The sequence below is a fragment of the Rattus norvegicus genome, chromosome 2, assembly GCF_021556685.1.
Source record: "Rattus norvegicus strain SHRSP/BbbUtx chromosome 2, alternate assembly SHRSP_T2T, whole genome shotgun sequence".
Classification (NCBI taxonomy): domain Eukaryota; kingdom Metazoa; phylum Chordata; class Mammalia; order Rodentia; family Muridae; genus Rattus; species Rattus norvegicus.
In genome coordinates, this window is record NC_141535.1 from 24,899,609 (window position 1) to 24,919,714 (window position 20,106).

The 20,106-nt window shown below is 43.4% G+C and overlaps 1 protein-coding gene across 3 annotated transcripts in view; it reads right to left on the reverse strand.

The window, feature by feature from the left end:
* Rasgrf2 (RAS protein-specific guanine nucleotide-releasing factor 2) overlaps positions 1-20,106 on the reverse strand; it is a 242,029-nt gene that overhangs the window by 97,332 nt on the left and 124,591 nt on the right. For 2 of the 3 annotated variants that reach the window (NM_053721.3, XM_087614308.1), the window contains 4 exon segments: positions 5,862-5,951; positions 9,218-9,325; positions 17,465-17,724; positions 18,299-18,547. In NM_053721.3, coding sequence (NP_446173.2) covers positions 5,862-5,951; positions 9,218-9,325; positions 17,465-17,724; positions 18,299-18,547 — 707 coding nt within the window. 3 annotated transcript variants of the gene reach the window in all.

Consider the following 20,106-nt stretch of genomic DNA (forward strand, 5'->3'; position numbering starts at 1 on the left):
GTCGACTTAGAGGGAGAAGTCCTGCACATAATTACAGTCTCAGAGAATGGGGTAGAGTAAATATTTGCAGTAATAACGATAAGACTTTTTTGAATTTAATGACTCTCATGAAACCACAATTATACAACCCAGTAATTCAATCTTTAGACATGTACTCAAAATGAGATGAAAATACGCATCCATGTGTCTGCAAATGTCTGTGTCAGTACCATTCATAGCAGTCAAAGACCGACGAATGAATAAGTAGACTGTGGTATATCCACACCAAAGAATATTATCCTGCAATAAAACACATCCAGTGGTGGGTACATGCTATAAACAAATGGGAAAGCCTCCAGAACATTACGCTAAGTAAAGGAAGCCAGACAGAAGGTAACATATTACTTGATTTCTCTTAGAGGACATGTCCAGAACAGACTAATTTATAGAGACTGGAAAGATATCAGCAACTCAGAGGAACTGGAAGAGACAGGTGAGAGAAACTGGCGGTGGGGACAAGGACTGATGGGAAATGTCTGATATTTATTGTAATGATTGTTGTACTATTCTGAGAACATAGTAAAATTAATTCGTCTGTACATTTATTTTGTGTGCACATGTGCGTGTGCGGACATACAGTAGAGCACATGATTGCAAAAGTGTGCAAGTGCCACAGCACACATGTGGAGGTCAAAGAGCAACTTTCGGAAGTCTGTTCTCTTCCACCATGTGTTTTCCGGGAATGCAGCTCAGGTCACCAGGCTTGGTGGTGATGGCCCTTTACCCACTGAGCTAGCCTGCTTGTATATATCTTGAGGTATACATTTTAAGTGAGTTGTACGCTTATGAGTTACAGTTCATTAAGTGTGCTATAAAAAATACACAACAGCTTGTATTACTTCCAGATTAAGAACAGTTTCTTCTGGTGAAGAGCTTTAGGCAACCTACCATGTTTTAAATATTAAGGGATGTGAGAATTTAAAATTCCAACTCCGATATCATCAAAATCAACTGTGTGTTCCATGTCAGATAAGCAATAAAGTAGAATTGTATCCAAGGTTTGAAAGAAGTGGCTAAGTTTTTATCTTATTTCACTATGAATAATATGGTCACGGACTTTTAAATGGGGAAGGGGTTCAGACATTGTATTACCTCCATGATCTCACACTTTATTACACAGAGGAAGCTGCTGATAAACTTGCTAAAACTCGGGGGTTAAAATGCATTCTCAGGGTGTCTGCCCAGGGGAACTCACGTGTGGTCTAAGAATGTGTGTGACTTCAAAAAAGAGTCTATGCATTCGTGTCTGTGAACACCATGCACACATGCCATGGCCTCCGGAGTGGAGATCAGAAGACAAACTATTGGAGCTGGTTCTCTCCTTCCACCAAGCAGGTTTCCCGGATACAACCTGGCTCATCAGCCTTGGCAGCATGGCCTTTGCCCACAGGGCCATCTCCCTGGTCCAGAAACATGCATTCCTGACCAGTCCCCAGGCAATGCTGGTGCTGCAATGCAGGGAACACATCTCAAAGACACAAGAATGCACTGGTGCTACTCTCCGACGACAGCCAGGAGAAACTCTGGGCCCCCAGAGGTCAGGTCAATTGTCTGCTGTGGTTCACACAGGACCCAGCCTCTCTCTGCTTATGTTCAGTTTACCAGACATGCCGTCCTTCTAAGACATCAAACACACAAAATACATGTGGGTGTAGAATGAAATCTGGGCATAGCTTTCAAATGGCCTGGAGAAGTGAGTCAGGATTACCAACCATTTCAGACCTGTATTCCCTATGAGCTACTCAGAGTTACAAAATCTGTCTGCATCAAAATCCGTAATGGATTTTGGAAGCACTCAAATTCCACTTTTAGGTGACTGTCTCAGTAAGACAGTCACATCTATGTACACACACTCACACACATATGCATGCACTCACACATACAATTGTCCCAGCCAGATCAGTGGGTTTTTTTGTTTGTTTTCTCCACCTTGGATCTACATCATCGGAGGAAGTTCTAAACACGCTGGTTCTCAGGACTCTGACTAAACAAGTCGCAATCTCCAAGTCCAGGACCAGGTATCAGTATTTTTAAAAACTTCTCCAAACCTAGTTACACAGACTCAGCTCTACTGCTTCCGGGGTACATAGACGAGAAAACAGAATATGAACTCTCCACACTGTTAAGTGCCAGGCAATCACCAATAAAGGGTCTGCTATTTCCAAAGCAATCGTGTGTGCCACTGATGTCCCTGCAAACGCACTCCACCATTCCTCTCCTATGCTAACCAACTCTGGCTTGCACAGAATTGTCAAACACAAATCTGCCCACAGAGACTCGGGAGCTCATTGTAGTACCATTCCTGCCACTCCCAGAAAAAAGAACCCACTCTCCGTACTTCATTGTAGGTCATGTGATAACGACTTCAGGTTCAGGGTTGTCGTAGGCAAGACGATGGGCCTTGTTGTGTTTCTTCATTGTATTTGACCTCTGTTTATGTCCTGTTTCTTAGCTCCACCCACAGGTTCCCTGTATCAGCAACCATCTGAAATGTACGCATCTTAATTTCTGCTTCATACATTTGAGCAAGTGCCTTGAAATAACACTCTAGCCAACGTGACACCACCCAAGGAGACCAGGACGTGTCCCCCCACCCCCCCACCCCCGCATCTCAAGTTTATACAGAGTTAAAGCAGCCTCCACAGAGTCAAGCACTGTGGGAGGCCGACCCTGCATAATCTGAAGCTATAGAAGAAAACCGAAGTGAGTCTATACGCTGTTCTCCCTGGGCACCACAGTCAGCTCGGCCAACTGACTTGATCTAGGGGGGACTAGCAGGGTTCCACAATCCCCTTTGATGGTACACCCCCAATTAGTTAAGGGCATTTCATAAGACTCCCACTCCCCAGTTAGTACTACTGTGAGGATCAAGCTTTTACCACGGTTTTAGGGGCCCTGACTCAAATTCAAACCATAGTTACTGAAAAGCAAGTTCACACAGAGGTCCACAAAGCTTAGGCTTCAGCGCCTCTTTATTTTAAAGACCTTGGAAGGTGCCTCAAAGATCTGTCTCTGTAGTTTTTGTCACTGTTTATTTTTTTTTTTAAACAGGATCTCACCGTGTAGCCGGGGACCTCTCTATGTATACCTGGGCACTCTGAAACTCATAGAGATTCATCTACTTCTGTATCAAAGATACAGAAGCTGGGATCAAAGGCATCTGCCGCCATGCCTGGCCTTAAATGTTTTTATCTGGACATTTGAATGCTTGTGCTTGAGTGGGTCTTCTCAGGTTGTATAAGCATCAGGCACTCCCACAAAGTCTTGACCATCTCTGACTAGCTCTAATAGAAGCTGGAGATCCTCAATGGTAGTAGTCCTATTTTTGGGGGTGGGGGGGGGACAGAAGGCCTGCTTTCGAGGATGTTTGTACATGAAGTCAGGTCTTACTGACCACACAACACGAACTGTGGTAGGTTAGTTACTACTTGCCTTCAGATTCACAACCCTCATTCCATGACGGCCTCCTGCTCCGTTATGTCTAAAGAATTTATGAGTCAAGAGAATGAGGAAAACTCTTCTGCCACATCAGCACCAACTTAGACAACATCTTAGGAACCCACCACATGCTCAGCCCAGAGCTGTGGGTACCCAGAACAGTGACAGCAAGCACAGCTCACCCTCCTGGGGATGCGCTCACTGGGCTGCCTCATCGTGACGGATATCATTTCCCCAGACATCTGGAGGGACAGACAAACCCTTTCATCCTGGAAAAGACAGCAAAACTAACAACATCCTACAAATTAACACAGCACAGCACCAAGAATGTGCAGGCAGCTACAGGATCTTCTGGTTGTTTACTGAGTCTAAATTATTGCACATAGGAGGAACCAGTCACTGGGATGGATTCATGAAGCTACTGAACATTCATTAATCATTCGCTCACATATAATAGCTTTTGAGGATATTGCAGTATATAGACAAAAAAAACCTGCCTCTGTGATTTTATATCCATTGAAATAAATAATAAGCAAGAAAAATTGACCAAATATATAGAGTGTGAAATAGTGTTAAGTATCGATAGGAAAATATAGCAAAGAGAGACAGCGCAGCATAAGTGGGGCATTTAGTGAGCTGTTTAATGGGGAGGCTCGGGCTGATAATACTTGTGCAGTAGATGCGTCCTGGGAGAGATGTGGGTCTTTGCCAGTGCAGCACGACAGAGAGAAGAGATGTGGGAGCAGAGTGCTGCAGGCCCAACAATGCGGCCATCTCCACAGAAGCCTATACACTTCTCCTGAAAGGTTGCCACATTGTCCAAGAGAAGCCGTGATGTGAATTCCAAGCTTGTGGAGGCAAGGTCTGTGTTCTTGGCATGAGAAGAGGAGTGAACTCAGGCAAGCCAAGAGAGCAGGGGTATGGAAGGAAAAGATATTCTCATCTAAGGACAGGGCAGGCCCCATGTTCTAAAAACATTAATTAATAAAAGTGAAAATACAAACGTAAAACCAAAATAAGCTTTTTCAGTGCACATGGAAACTGGGCAGGCTCGTCAAGATTTGCTCATTACAGACTGTTTTCTTCTACGCTGATGGGGCCTTTGGCGTAACGTTTAAAGAATATCTGAGACAAAGAATACCCTTTGACACATCCAATGACGTGTATGCTGAAACACTGAAGGTGGCAAGTCTCCAAGTGTCTCCCTGTTCATCGATTTAGAACCCACCCACACAGATATTTCCTGACAGCTACCATTATAAAGGTAGGTTCATGGGCCCTGGTGAGAGACCCCTTTGTGGTCAGCAACAGGGGTTAGTAAAGCAGATCTGTCCCCATGGCTCTGCAGATCATGTTTAGAACTAGTGGTAAAAATCACAGACGCAGCCCTGGGTCTACTTAAAGCACCTGCAGGTTTATCTTAGCGTGCTCTGCGTGGGAGGAAAAGGACATAGATAAGAAACATAATTTTCACCTACTAAAGCACCAGAATTTTATTTTTATTACATTGCCTTTGCCCGGAAAACTGAGCAGCAACCATTCAGAAGGAATCATAAAGCAAATGTAAGTTAGCTGCCCAGCAGCTTGAGGCTCCCTGCTCTACAAGTCTCCCTACCTCTGGTACATGATTTAGACTCCGGGCGGAAGAGGAAACATGTCTTAGCCATGTGGCACAAAGGCTGAAGAAGAGCACAGAATGACACAGGGAGATAGTAACACATCCTCTCAGACATACAATTTTTCAGAAGCACAACCTAAAGAACAGACATCGAGACTCACCTGTTAGTGGCTGTTTAGCTACTTTAGTTTATTTCATGTCATTAGGGCATGACGTGTGTGTGTGTGTGTGTGTGTGTGTGTGTGTGTGTGTGTGTGCTTGTGTGTGTGTACATGTGCATGCATGCGTGTGTGTGTTAGAATGATAAAACCAAGCTAATTAATATATCTATTATTTACTTTTTGAGATAAAAACTTTTAAAATACATTCTCTAGATCTTTAGTATTAATTTTTATCATCATCATCATCATCATCATCATCATCATCATCATCATCATCATCCAAGGTCAGCAGACTGCACAGTAGCTCCCCAGAGCTTATCATCCAATGTAACTGAACCTTTGTTCAGGTCACTATGGAGCTAGTGTCTCCTTAGTCTCCTGGGGCCTTATTCCTGTCCCCTGTCCCCTGTCCCTCTCTTCTGCTCTTTGATTCCTTGAGTTCAACTCTTTTAGATTCCAAACATAAGTGACACCGTGCAGTGTTTCGTTTTTGTGCCCAGCTTGTTTCACGTAGCATAAAGTCCCCCAGGTTCATCTCCCAACACTGTGGGTTTCCCATCATCATCAAGCTCCTGACGGTCAAAGGCCGCTGGTTCAAGACTCACCTGGCGGACTCCCATGTCCTGCTGCTGCTGTGGCGATCGCAAAGGCAGAAGCAGGTGAAACAGCGCAGTGGGTGCTGTCAGCTACCTGTCCTGGTTATTTAAAAAAGAGAGAAATGGAGTGGGACAGTGAGGCATACCATTGATATTCTGTGGTGAATATTCTCATTTGAACATCTATATTGGGTGAGTGGTTGGGCCCAAGCCAGGCACCATCCCATCCTCGTTAATAAGCAAACGATGAGATAATACCAGCCACTCCATTCTAGGCACACAGCACAGTCACGTACACAACCATGCCCAGACTTGGACATGGACATTCACAGAAGCAGCACTCACTGTGGCCTGAGACTAGAAACTTCCATTTTCCATCCGCTGGTTCACCCATAAATGGATTTGAAAAAGATGATATTCCAGCATAGGAAGGAATGAGGTTCTGACACAAACTATAACATGGCCGAAGCCCTCACTAGGTGGAAACGCCGGTTTTAAAGGTCCTTCGCTGGGTGATTCTCTAAATGTCTATTAAGGGTGAATCCAAACACACAGATCATAGATGAGCAGTTGTGGGGGAGGCAGTGACTATAAGATTTCTTCCAGCTAATGAAAATGTGTTAAAATTAAGCCATGCCAGAGCTGCCTAGTCTTTTGAGTATATAAGATCCAATGAATTACATATTTTACAAAGAAAACTTTTGTGGTCAGTGAATTATATTGCAACGACCGTACACTATGCTTTCTGTACAATCTCTTTACTAGTTCATGCTTGAATGTTTGTTAAGAGTATCTGAGGCCTGGGTTTTATCCCATGCTACAGGAAGGATGAACTAAGTGTAACCTATTTAAAACTGAAAGGATACACGGCTGTGGGTGTCTCCATGGGTGAAATGCTTGCTGCAGGAGCATGATGAACGGAGTTAGGATCTCCAGCACCTACCCAAAAAACGCCACCCTGGCAGCGCACACCTATAATCCCAGCACTGGGATAGACATCCCCAGAACTGCCTGGTCCCCAGTCTAGCAAATTGGTGCAGGTTCAGTGAGAGGCCCTAGTTCAAAACAGAATGTGTCGAGGAACAGAGAAAGACACCCGATATCCACCTTTAGCCTCCACACATGCTCACACGCACGTGCGCGTACACACGTGTACACACATGTACACACGTGTACACACACACACACACACACACACACACTTTTTCAAAGCTGCTTACTGCCAAACCTGTTAATCTGAATCAGATTATTGAACGCTGGTTCAGGCCCCAGTCCCCAGTCCCCATGTGGTGGAGGCACAGAGCCAACTCCCACAGGTTGTCCTCTGCATGGGTTGTCCATATGCATCCAATGGCACATATACACACCCTCCCCAATAAATAAGAAAATGCAATGGGAAGCACTCGATTTTTTGAATTGAAAGGACGTTATGAGCAGCCTCTGCGGCGGCGTTCATGTCTCAGACTGCACTAGTTGCTAAGCATTTCCCAATGCTGTGGCCAGAAGTCACTGTTCTCTCTCTGGCTTTTAGAGAAAACGGCATGCTATGAGTCTGACCTGAATAGCACTGAGGAGCTTGCCCCTGAATTTTAATATTCATACTATAAATAAATAAACAAATAAGTAAATAGATGGTTAATAAATAAGACGGGTGGATAAATGATTGGTATACATACAACAGATGATGGATGGATAGACAGACAGATGATAAATAGATAGATAGATAGATAGATAGATAGATAGATAGATAGATAGATAGATAGATAGATAGATAATACACAAGATAGATGGTAGATGGATGCATAGGTTATTAATGAATGGATGGGTAGATAGATAAAGTTCACAATGTTCCCAATTATGAAAACAGGTGGCAAATATTAGTAAACAAGCAAAATATTGGCTGCACAGTAAGAAAATATGTCATTCTCTCCTATTTGTAGCCACTATTTTATCCCAACTTCTAGGTTATTTCCTCTGTTCTCAAGTCTCTATGACAAATAATAAATAATGAGTCCTTACATCGACTAGGATTTTATATGTGAATACAGATATAAAACAAAGCTCTGATAACAGCAGAGTGGACAGGATTTAACTCTCGCCAGCCTCGCAAAGACTCTGATCACATTCTCTTCCACACGGCAATGAACCCAAGGAAGGCCACTGGGACGCTTGCCAAGTGCAGTGCCCTGCACTGATCAGAGCATCGGGAACAGTGCAGAGATTCATCTGACCCCACGCAGTCATGTGACAAGATAGGAAAGCCTAGTGGGCTGCCTTCATTTGCCAGGATAACCCAAATGGCAAGGTGATTGGTACCTGGCCAGGAATCTGACTTAAGGACTGCGATCTGGTCAGAGCACAACCCACGCTCTTCTTGCTGCTCCCACAGCCAAGGGCTGATGATGACAGCTTCTGTAGACAGGTTGGTGGCTGCGAATGCAGTGACCTCTTGGAGGCATGGACTTCTATCTTTTGCTACCCATAGCAGAAGCATGAGAGTAAGGGACAAAAACAACATCCCCACTTGGCTCGTGTCCTTTGGAGTGATCTGGTTTCATAATTTTCTCTTCTGACTTGAAATCATCAGCTTTGGAAGGGGTCAGGGAGAGGCAACATTTCAAAACAACTCTTATTTGGATATTTATTTGAGTGGTAAGGACAGAAAATGGGGGGATAAAATATTTCTGCTTTTTGAGCAGTCTTTCCCCCAATTAGATATTTGTTGTGTTTCAAAACAAACTATGGAATCATATAGCATATTTCTTATAACTATACCCTGAAATTATACACCAGGTTCTTACTAATAAAATTATAGGGTCCCACTCAACTGAACTTTATTTTATGTAAAGTAAGAATTACGAATATGGTTTTCCCAAGCCTACTTGTATAGTTGACACTGGGACTCAGGGTTGGGAGCTGACCCCTCAACTAGCCATCCCCAAGATGGACATTTCGTTCTCTTTCTCCTCACAGAACACATCACAATACCAGAATATTAGTCAGACTGAAAGTAGGCTTCCTGATCATTGATATTTCTACTTCTCTGATCTATGTAATATTAGTTATAATACTACTTAATATAATATTAATTATAAAGATTAGTTCATCTCTGTTAGTGTTGTTGTTAGTTAGTTTATTGTTTTTAAGAAACATTTGGGGATAGAAAAAAGCAGGGGTGGCCTAGAGAAGGATGGGAGGGCCCTGTTGGCCATTAGGTGAGCCTAGAATGGATTTGGAGTCTAGGTGGTGGGAATATTGTTAATTGTTGTAACTAATATTACATAAGGAAATATTATAACCAAGCAGCACACTGATCTAAAAGCTCAAAGGCTTTTCTATTTCCAAATCCCTGTCTGAGCTCTTACCTCCAGGCTGGCGATATCGGAGGTGCCGGGGAGTGGTTGAGGGAGATCTACAAGGTGACATGTCTGTGGAGTCTCCCGCTCGGTCGGCTGGTGCAGACTCTGGGACAGCTGCCGGAAAACACAACGATGTTACCCAGGCCATGTGTGCAAGAGTACCTCGGCAAAAGCAGGCATGGAAATGCAAATTTCTCCACCAATCATAAACATCATTTCATATTGGCTTATACATTTAATGTGCTTTCCTATAAAATCAAATCATTCTTCTCAACAGAACATTAAGAAAATAAATAATTAAGAATATAATGCTTGGGGTTGGGGATTTAGCTCAGTGGTAGAGCGCTTGCCTAGGAAGCGCAAGGCCCTGGGTTCGGTCCCCAGCTCCGAAAAAAAGAACCAAGAAAAAAAAAAGAATATAATGCTTAATAAGTGCATAATGATCCACTGGGCTAATGACCCACTGATCACGTCTAACCTGCAGGCTAACCTTGGCTTGTCCCTCTGCCTGAGGCAATAGGAGGTTAAAGAGAGCAGAAAGTGTACAGTGGGCCCCTGCCTTCCAGAATGTTTTTTCTTGAAACAGAACATTGAAAATTTTCAGAGTAGAAAATAAATTGGAATCAAAAATACAATTTCTTCTTTGCCTAAGATGTCCATTAAGGCAGCCAAAGTTTTATCTCTAACCATGTGTCCCAGGAAGCCCAGAGAATGTTCTTTAGGATCTCGACATACATTTCCCCCACATGGTAGCATTAATCAAACATGGATATATGACAAAGCTATATGAACTAAAATTAGTCATACATTAGCTCTCCTTAGCACTAGTCAAATCAATGTTTAGTAGCCACCAATGCCTAACAATCACAGTTTTGTACAACAGAGCTATAAAGCAATTCTCTCTCACCCTGAAAAGCTGTATTGACTAGCAAGGCTGAGCTACACATCGCCAGTAAGCAAGTGAAATTAATTTCTTATCTTTCTTTCTTTGTTGTTTTAGATAGGTATTTAGATAGGATAGTTAAAGTTAGGCAAGGACTTGGCCTCTAAACTACATCTCCAGACGGAGTGAAACTTTCTTCAATGAGCTGTAGAAAATTTAAGATGATGTGAGTCTTGGGGTGACAGCTGATATCCCCAGAATGAAACTTGTCTTTCTGAGACTACAGTCAGGGCTACAAAGATGCCACTTCTAAATTCCTTCCCCTGGCTTCTTATGCAGGTAAAACAATAGCATGCATCATTTCCAAAAAAGTAAAACCAAAAATTAATATGTTCAATAGGTCCTACCTGGCTTTTTAACTGACTCACCGTGATTAAATTTTAGTGCCGTTTCCACTAATATATTATCCCAGTCAAGTAGGCTACTTCCCTTGCCTCACCATCCAAGGTTTTACTCAACAAACATTAAAAAAAAACATAATGACTTCATGTAAAACTATTTTTAAACTTTCATATTATTTACTCCCTTAGAATTACGGCCACGATTTTGATCTTTTGAAACGCAACAGAGAAAGGAAGTGCTTAGAGTCTTTTCTTGAGTGACATAATTACAGAAAAGCTGGTAAGATGCACACAAAGAGCAAAAAGAAAGGACAGTGCTTAGCTGTTGGTTTTATTATTTCCTAAATAGCTCCTTCCACATTCAGCAACGGGAAGCATGTGTTGTGGAAGAACAGAATATCAAGTACAAGTCCTTGGTTCAATCCAAGCATGCATTCATCCGTCTGAGAAGACAAGGAGCCCTGTAGTCAGCATTAACAAAATGCAGCTTTTTTAGTTAACGTCTTGACTGAGAGAACTAAATAGGACCTCGATGTCCTGAAAGAGCAGGGGCACAGTCGATAACCAACTATGAGCGAACACAGGGGAAGCGCTTCTCCCTGGCTTGCCCATTCCCAGCCAAGCACTGTGCAGACAGCCTTGCCTACAGGACAAGTGGGCAGATGTGGGCTCAAAACAAACGCTAAAATCAGGAGCACTTCAGCCTCCAGGCAGGCAATTTTCAAACCGAGAACAGGGAAACAGATTCTGGTCCTGTGGGCTGTGCAGCCACACTCGGATGGGTAAAGTGCATGATCATGGCCTGAGTGGACCTCGTGAGGGAAGGGACAGCAGGTGTGATGCAACCACTGGGCTCTTCATTCCTGCCTTGCTTGCCACTGTGTTGATTTCCATTGAGAACCCATCATTGATCAGTTCATAGCCATTTAGGGTTTTTTTTTTTTTAAAGAAACATTTTGGGGAAGAGAAAATCAGGGAGGGTCCAATAGGACAGGAGGGCCCTGGTGGGGGTTAGATGAGCCTCGACTAGATTTGGAGACTGGGATGTAAAAAGATTAAATTACATTATTTACCTCTAAAGAAAATTATTGCCCTGTTTATTTTGAGGGATGTTTTCTGTTTCTCTTCTTTTTGTTCACGCCATTTAAAGTTTGTCTGAACTGTTACAAAAAAAAAAAAAAGTGGCATTACCATTGCAGTGACAGTGAGATTAGACAATGGTCACCCGGCATTTAAATGAGTTTACCGTAAAACTGGGTGGCCGTCAGGGAGACCTGTGCTCTCTGTGGATGTCACGGGCAAAGCTGATGTTACACCGTGAGACTGTGTGGGGTTGGATTCTGAAGTGGGAGGCCAAAAAAGGAAAAAAAAGTAAAAGAAAAAGTAGTAGCTCTTTGCACTCAGCCTTATTTAAGTTTTGCCAGCTGTTTTGACTCTTGATATTATGCAAAGCACATGCAAACATCTTTCGAATTAAAGATTGGTCGGAGCCTTCCACTTTCCTGCCTTTAGGAAGCTTTCAGGACTGGACAGCAAGGGAAATGGAACAGCACCCTTGATTTACACAGATGTCACATGTATATCCGTGCACACTTACAAAGAAGCATGCATCCCCGCATATATGCTCTGAATCATCAGGCTGATGCCTCCGTGTCCAGCCATGTCTGCCATAAAGGTATTCATGACCAAGATTGCCCATACATCATGGCAGAATAAAAACCGAGTCCATAATGGAGCCATCTTATCTATTCAGAAGAACGCCCCCGAGAACCACCATGACAGCAGTTTTAATTCTAAGCCTTTTACTGTGGGGAATCTGTCTATCAAGTCCCAATAGCCAGGAAAGATGAACCTGTTCAGACAGGCTGTCCTCAGCTTTCGGTGAGAATCACATAATTTCTCTCTCGTCTGCCTCCATTCTGTCAAATAAGAAAATCAGAAGCGAAGTCAAGGACTCCAGGGCTCAGAGGACCACAGAGAAGACCATATAACCCCTATCCTCATGTATCCCAGTTTTCCCCCATGGCCTGATTTCTTTACCTATCTTATTTTAGTCCGAATGTGTCTGGTCATGAGTCTGTTTGACTACTATCTTAAATGAAAAGACATTAGAAGCAGCTACAGACAGGTAAAGAGAATAGAAACGTAAGAAGCTCTTAATATCGGGCTACAAAGAGCTCAGGGGCTATGTTAGCAGGAAGCTATGCCTGGAAAACCCAGGAGCAGAGAGGTGCAGGCATTTCTCGAGCACAGCCTTATGTCAGCCAGCTCATCAACCACACACCTTGGACTTTCTGCTCCACCCAGAATGGGAGGTCAACAGCATACAAGGAACTGAAAATGTAAAATAGTTCTAACCTATTAGCATCCAGATCCCAACTCTTAGAACAAACTCTCAATCTTTTGTTTGAGGCAAACCCAGTAGGAAAGAAAAATTCTGCCTTCACTTGAGCTAATCCTGTACTGTGAGCATGAATTCCAGGCCCTCTCATCTGCCAGCCTCAGGGCATAAACAGCCAAGGCTCTGAAGCACCCAGGGAGCCTGGCCCAGGAGCTTTTCTCATTTATCAGAATCTTGTCATGCTATGATTTGAATCTACCCCTGTGTTAGAAGATTAATCCCTAGCCCAACTGTGCTGAGAGTTGGGACCTTTAAGGATGATTAAGTCACAAAACCTTTACCTTCATAAAGATGCCATGCTATTTGCCAAGAGTGGGTTCCTTCCTCTGGCCCTGCCCCTTGCTCAAGTGAGGCTTTCTACACGTCTACTACTCTACACAGAAAAACAAAACAAAACAAAACAATATTCATCTCTTGATATCTTGCCCTCCAGAATCTCTGAAAAACAAACTTCTGTTGATTATGAATTACATAGTTTTAGATAGTATAACAGCTACAAATAGATTGAGCCCTAAATCTGTCTTCTAGCTTATTGCTCCAAGAGGGAAAAAACCACTTCATCTGTAACCCACACTTAACAGTGTCCTAAGCATTCTAGACCAATGCTGTGCACTCCAAGATAAGAACTAAAGAAGGTGGGACTGGAGAGATGGTTCAGTAGTTAAGAGCACTGACTGCTCTTCCAGAGGTCCTGAGTTCAATTCCCAGCAACCATATGGTGGCTCACTACCACCTGTAATGGGATCTGATGCCCTCTTCTGGTGTGTCTAAAGACAGCTAGAGTGTACTCACATACATTAAATAAATAAATCTTAAAAAAAAAAAAGAACCAAAGAAGGCATTGACCAAAGTGTGTGTATGTGCTCTTATATATACATGTATGTGCTCTATTTATATGTGCTCTTGTATTTGCATGTGTACTTGTGTGTGTGCTCATCTGTGTACATGTGTATGCTTGTGTGTATGCACTCATGTTTCTGCATGTGTCTGTGCTCATATGTGTGCATGTACGTGCTCATATGTGTGTACGTGTGTGCTCTTATGTATGTGTACTTGTATGTGTGCTTATGTGTGTTTGCTTATGTTTATGTATTCATGTGTGCATGTGTGTGCTCTTCTGTGTGTTCTAGTGTGTTTGTGTTGTGCATATGTGTACATGTGTATGTTTGTGTATATGTTTGTGTATGCATATGCATGCTCATATGTGCATGTGTGTATGTGTTTGTGTATGTATGTGTACTTATATGTGTGTGTTTACATGTGCTTTTCCCAGGAGAACTGAGATACTAAGATAAGTGAAGTAAGTCAGTCACAAAAGGCCAAAAATGGCGTGATTTTACTTCCAATAGACGTAGAGCAACAGAAAATACAATGGTGGCTGCCAGAATCTGAAGGAAGGGAGGAATGAGGTTTTGTTGACCAGTTGTATTTTCCTGGTCAAGATGAAAAGGTTCTAGTGATCTGTTGTGAATGCTTTTGATTGCTTAACTTTCTTGTCATTAAAAAAAAATCAGGGAAGGAGAAAACCATTAGAAGGACTTTTGCTTTAATCTGAGTCAATATTTGGATGCCTTAGGAAAACTAGACAGTTCTGCTTACAGGGATGCTCCTGGTGTCAAAGCAGGGAAAGACTTTCACGTTCAGGAAGGACAGTCACTCAGAGGAGCGCTCACTAACCCCTACACATACAGTTTCATTACCCAAGCTTGGCTTGCCTTCTCCCACTAAGTCACAAGCCTCTCTTAGCTCATATCAAAGACACTCCCTAGTCCTGCTTAGCCAGGCACAGTCTCCCTGCCTTTCTGCTTCCTGCTCCTGTCTGCCTACCTATAATTACATGTCTTTTACCCACAGAGCCAGAGTAGGGCACCATCCTACTTTCCCCACACAACAGTTCCAACCACTGGAGCACACACAGTATCTGCTCAACTCCCAGAATAGCCCTGACCATTCATGGGGCAGCTGACCTCATCCCAGCCCTAAGATCAACCAAAGGGAGCCAGGAAGCTAACATGGAAACCCTTGATCCTATAGTGCTGATCCCAAAGATTCACTGGAATCTGGCAACAGAGGGGAAAGAATTCACCATACCCTGGGAAACTCTTGGACTGCCCAGGCCACTGAGGCCTCAGAGAGGTTAAGATAATCCCAAGCCCTATTCTATCCCAGGAGCTGCTGCCTGTATGTGGGTGGGACATGTTCTTCTAGCTGGGCTGCGTTGTCTGGCCTCAGTGGGAGAGGATGCCCCTAGCCTCCCAGAAACTTGATGTGTGTGCGAGGGTAGGGGGATACCCAGGGGGCCCCCACTCACTCAGAGGGGAAGGGGAAGGGTTTGGGGGAAGGATTGTGGGAGGGAGTGTCCAGGAGGGGGTAGTGAGCAGGATGTAAAGTGAATAATTAATAATAATAATAATAATAATAATAATAATAATAATAAAGATAAGCCCAAGTCACTCCATCCTTGGAGGTGCTCAGATTCCGGTGCTGGATAGAACCTCAGTTACATCTGTCACCTAGTCCTTGCCTCATTATTTCCAAGAATTCAGCATGATTTTGCAAGGCTTGTTGTTTTAATGACTTTTTAATTATCTTCCCCCCTCCTCCTTAATTGCTCACTTGTCAATTTAAAGAATTTCTTTTCTTAAAAAAAAAAGCTGCCACTTTGGATAATGACAACCACTCCAGTTAAAATTCCATTAAACACTTCACCCAGCAAGTTTATTTAAGTGATCTGGGGGAGCAAGCACATAGAAGCTTCAAGCGAGCAGAAAAGCAATGATCTGGGCCTCCATCTGGGGGGGCTCCCCTTAAATCTGAGTGCTGTCTGACTTATTGCCTGATTTTTGTGTTAGCATCAATAAGTAACTCAGTTATATTAAAGGGGGAAAGGTCTTTGCTAATGCAGCTATGAAACTTGCTTACAGCCTTCACAATAGCACTGGGTTTTAAATTCTGCCCTTAGAGCCCTATGGGGCACAACCCCGAGGAAGAGTATGCAAGTACACCAGCTGCTTATCCTATTGCTGGGACCCAATCCCTGTCAAAAGCAACCCAAGGAAGGGAGGGTTTACTTTAGCTCATGTTCTAGGCTCAGCTCATGGTAGAAGGGAAGTTGTAACAGTAGGAATGTGGGGGAGTCCATCACCTTGTGTCCACAGCCAAGAAGCAGAGAGAGACGAACGCTCGGCTATCTTGCTCTCTTTTATTCAGTCTAGGACTCCAGTCCGTGGGGTGATGCTGCCCACAGTTTGTATGGTATTCCCACGTCATTTAACTCAGTCTATCCACAGCTCTTAGGCATCTCCAGAGGTGACTCTACACCTCATCAAGTTGTCAGTTAATATTAGCTATTATATAGAGGACACTCAATTAGTTCCCTGGGTTTTTTCTTCATTCCTCCATTTAATAGCCATTTACTTCCTGCTAAGCACTGGCCAAGGCATGCAAGACAGTGAGAAGAAAAAGCTAGACAAGGTAGGTCACTGATCTCATGGAGTTTGCGCAGGTAAAGACTGAAAGGCCCTGCCGTAGGAACTACCCAGGAGTTTTGAAAACACAAGGAGGAAATCATTGTAACTGTAGCCTAGTAGGTGAGAGAGTCTGAAAAAAATGCTGTGGGGAGGGACTCAGCCACAAGTCTCAGAGGATTTGCAGACCTTAGAAGGAGAAACGAACCATTCTACATGCAATGGGAAGCCGGTCCAGAAAGTAAGCTCAGAAGCCATGTGCTATAATCCACATGCTCAACACCATTTTACAGCCATACATGGTGTGCCCACGCTTACAATCCCAGCTCTTAGGAAATTTGAGGCCGAAGCATTGCTATACATTTGAGAACAACAGCCTGGGGTACAAAGTAAAACCCCACCGTAAAGTCATCAAAATTTGGCTGCATCACAGAAAAAGTACGTTTCTGTTTTAAATGGACTCACTATACTTTTAACCCAGCCTGGAAGAGCCCCTTCTCCATGACCAAGCCCTGCATGCTCTTAGTGCTTCCAGTTTAGGTCATCCTGGGGATGATGGGTTGGGAAGGACAGATCCTACATGCAGCCAACAGAGATGGAGGAAACGGTGAACCCAAGTGATTGGACAAGAGCGTTCAAAGCTTGTCTTTTAGACAAAGTATCATGGTAACTCATTAGCCAATCAGCTTTAATCATAATCCAAGAACTTCCCAGTCATGTAATCTCGATGTACCAGTCCTCTGTTGATGACTAACTACATCTCACCCTGACGGTAGAGAAGAGGAAAACTAACAGCTGCCTGTTGTTCCAGGGCAAGAATCTGCAAGGAAGCTCTTTATTCAACAGGCACTGTATCCTTCCTGCTTTCTATGCAAACAGAAGGAAATAGCTACAAAGTAGCTGAGAGTCCAGAACGATGGTAGGAACCAGGCAGCTGCAAGCGTGGGATGTGATCATGCCAGTATGCTAGGGAATACACTTTGAGTACTTCATGTGGGCATGCTATACAGATCTCCATGGGCTCATCTTCATTCTCTTCCCCGGCCCCTGACTTTGATCTGGAACAGAGAGACCCCTTGCTAAGTTCCATTGGTACTTTACCAGTGTGAGGTGGTGGGGACGCAGCAGGACTGTGGACAGTGGTGGGACTACTGGAAGATGAGGATGTAGTCAGGTCCAAGGCTCCGATCCTTGAGTTCAAGGAAGATGTCAAAGACAGCTTTCTGGCCCTCACTGGGGAGGACGTTCTGGATACAGCCAGGGGAGGTGGGGAAGAGAACTTGCGACAAAGACGTGGGGATTTTCCATCGACCAAATGTTCTCTGTTGTTCTGGCTCGCGGCAAAAAATAACTCTAGTGATCTAAAAAGAAGAGCAAATTAACAGATTGTAGACAAATGGAGACAAGTCTCAGCTATCACGAAGGAACACACTCTCAGCTTGCCTACATCTGATGGTCTTGATAACACTGTATTGCTACTGCTGGATTCTCCTTAATTTAAAAGCTACGAGTGCTCGTGCCTGTGCCAGGAGAGCACAGACTGTCTGGGACATCTGATCCCTTGCCATCAAGGAGTGGTGAAGCCTTGAAGTAACAGCCAATAGCATTCCATCTTTGAGGGGTAGAGGTCTTGCAAGGGAGGCAACTGCACATCCCTTCCTCAGATGACCCACAGGAACATTAGCACTTAAGAGCATGTTTGCCAATAATAATAATAATAACAATGATTAGTAATGATGGTGAGGATGCTAAAATAAACGAGCCAGCTTCCAAATAATCATAGGGTAAGGTCAGTTGAAGACTTCAGGCATCTCTATGTCTTCCCTAGAGAACTCAGACCTTTAATTTAACACTTCCGCTCATGGAGTAAAGTCAAAGGTGAGCCAATCGCTTAGGCGCTGCTCTTAGAGACTAACATCGGCAAAGCCGGAGTACCTGACAGGAATGGAGGTGAAAGGCCTCTTGTAGATGTCGGAGAGCTTCCCCAGCACTACGGCAGCCGTGGTGAAAATGCGGTAGGTGTGCAGGAAGGTGTTGAGGAAATCGATGCTCAGAAACCGCAAATCCGTCAACCGCTCCAAGAGGCGCTCCACGCTGGCGTAGCGGATCTGGGGCACTTTGCAGGAATTGAGTGTTTTACTGAAACAGATGTCAGTGTCGTCTTTATGAAGACGGGCATCAGACCTACATGCAAAGCAGGAGCCTGTGAGCAAAGCGGGCACAGCTTCCGCCTGAGCCGCTGAGTGCTGCAGCGTTTGTAAACACATTCAAATGAGACTTCTGGCGCCCTCCACAGATGACCTAGCGATGTTCAGGTGGGATGACATGCCACAGATGTGTTTGGGAACACGATGTGCCACCAGGACATTCTAATTCAGGGAGGCTAGAAGGAATTATGTGGTTTGTAATGACATATGGTTTTACTGTGTGGAGTCCTCCTTGCCCTAATCCAATCGTGTTTTATTAGAAAGGCGACACCAATGTGGACTTTAGTAGAAAAAAGGAGATTTCTCATGCACTTAAAACAGAATTTCAGAAGTATGCTTGAAATGTAGTGGTGAGAAGCCCTGGTGTATGGAGGAGGAAAAGGTGGCTCTTCCTGCTGTGTAAAATATTAGGATACATTGTATTATAAAGATGTGATACCAGTATACAAGATATAATTTATTATTTTACCTTCTAAAACCAAATCTTTGATTTGTCAATTACATGGCTTCTGATATTATTACAGGTTATTATTCTTTACTGATTATGCCTTCCAGTATTTTCTTACATTTAACGTCTCATCCTTTTTAACATCTTTCCTTTTATGTTACTTAATTTTTTATTTTTCTTTTCTTTATTTATATTTATTATATGATATATTATGTTTATCATATAATATGTTATATATCATGTCTATTATATTTTGTTTAATTTATTAATTACTATATTTATGTGGGGAGATATATTTGGAGGTAAAGGATAACTTGTAGGAGTCAGTTCTCTCCTTCTACTGTGTGGGTTCCAGGGCTGGAGCTCAGGTCACTGGGCTGCGGATACCTTTCCCCACTATGTCGTCTTGCCGGGCCCTCTCATACTTTTCCTAACTTCTTGAATTGAATGCATAATTGATTTATTTTAGTCTTTCTGGCTTGTTAATATGCTTAAACTTTTAACATAATTTAACTCACAAATTAGCATGCTAAATTTGCATTCTGTTTTCAATATTCTGCAACATAGGAAATTAACTCTTAAAAAGAATAATACAGGCCAACCATCCTGTGAATGCTATCTAACATGGTTACCATGTGAAAAACTCTACTTCAGTTCTGCAAATCCTTCCATCGCTGCCCCCGACTTCGCAGGAGGCCGTTCGCTGGTGGCCTCACTAGGAGGACCACTGGAACCCTCTAGGCTTCACTTCCTGATCAATTCTGTTCCTCTTCAGGAAAGTCTCAGAGTAGAACATCGGCAGTGCTGACCATCACTACTGTGCTAAAGGATGCGTGCAGGGTTCACTACTTTGATGTTAAAACAGGGCCCATGCATTTCTGAGAGCCAATTTCTTGCTAAGCATCAGCTGGTGCTGTTATAGGAGCCCCTGCTTAGGTCTTCTAACGCTTTGAAGAGTTTTCAATGACATATGTATTTTCTTTGGATGAGCAGGAATCAATAGCTTCCTTTGCTTGCTCTAGCAGGAGTTATGTGTTGTGTAGGCAGGAGCACTTCGCCTGCACCATTTAATGGCCAGCCTTCCTCTG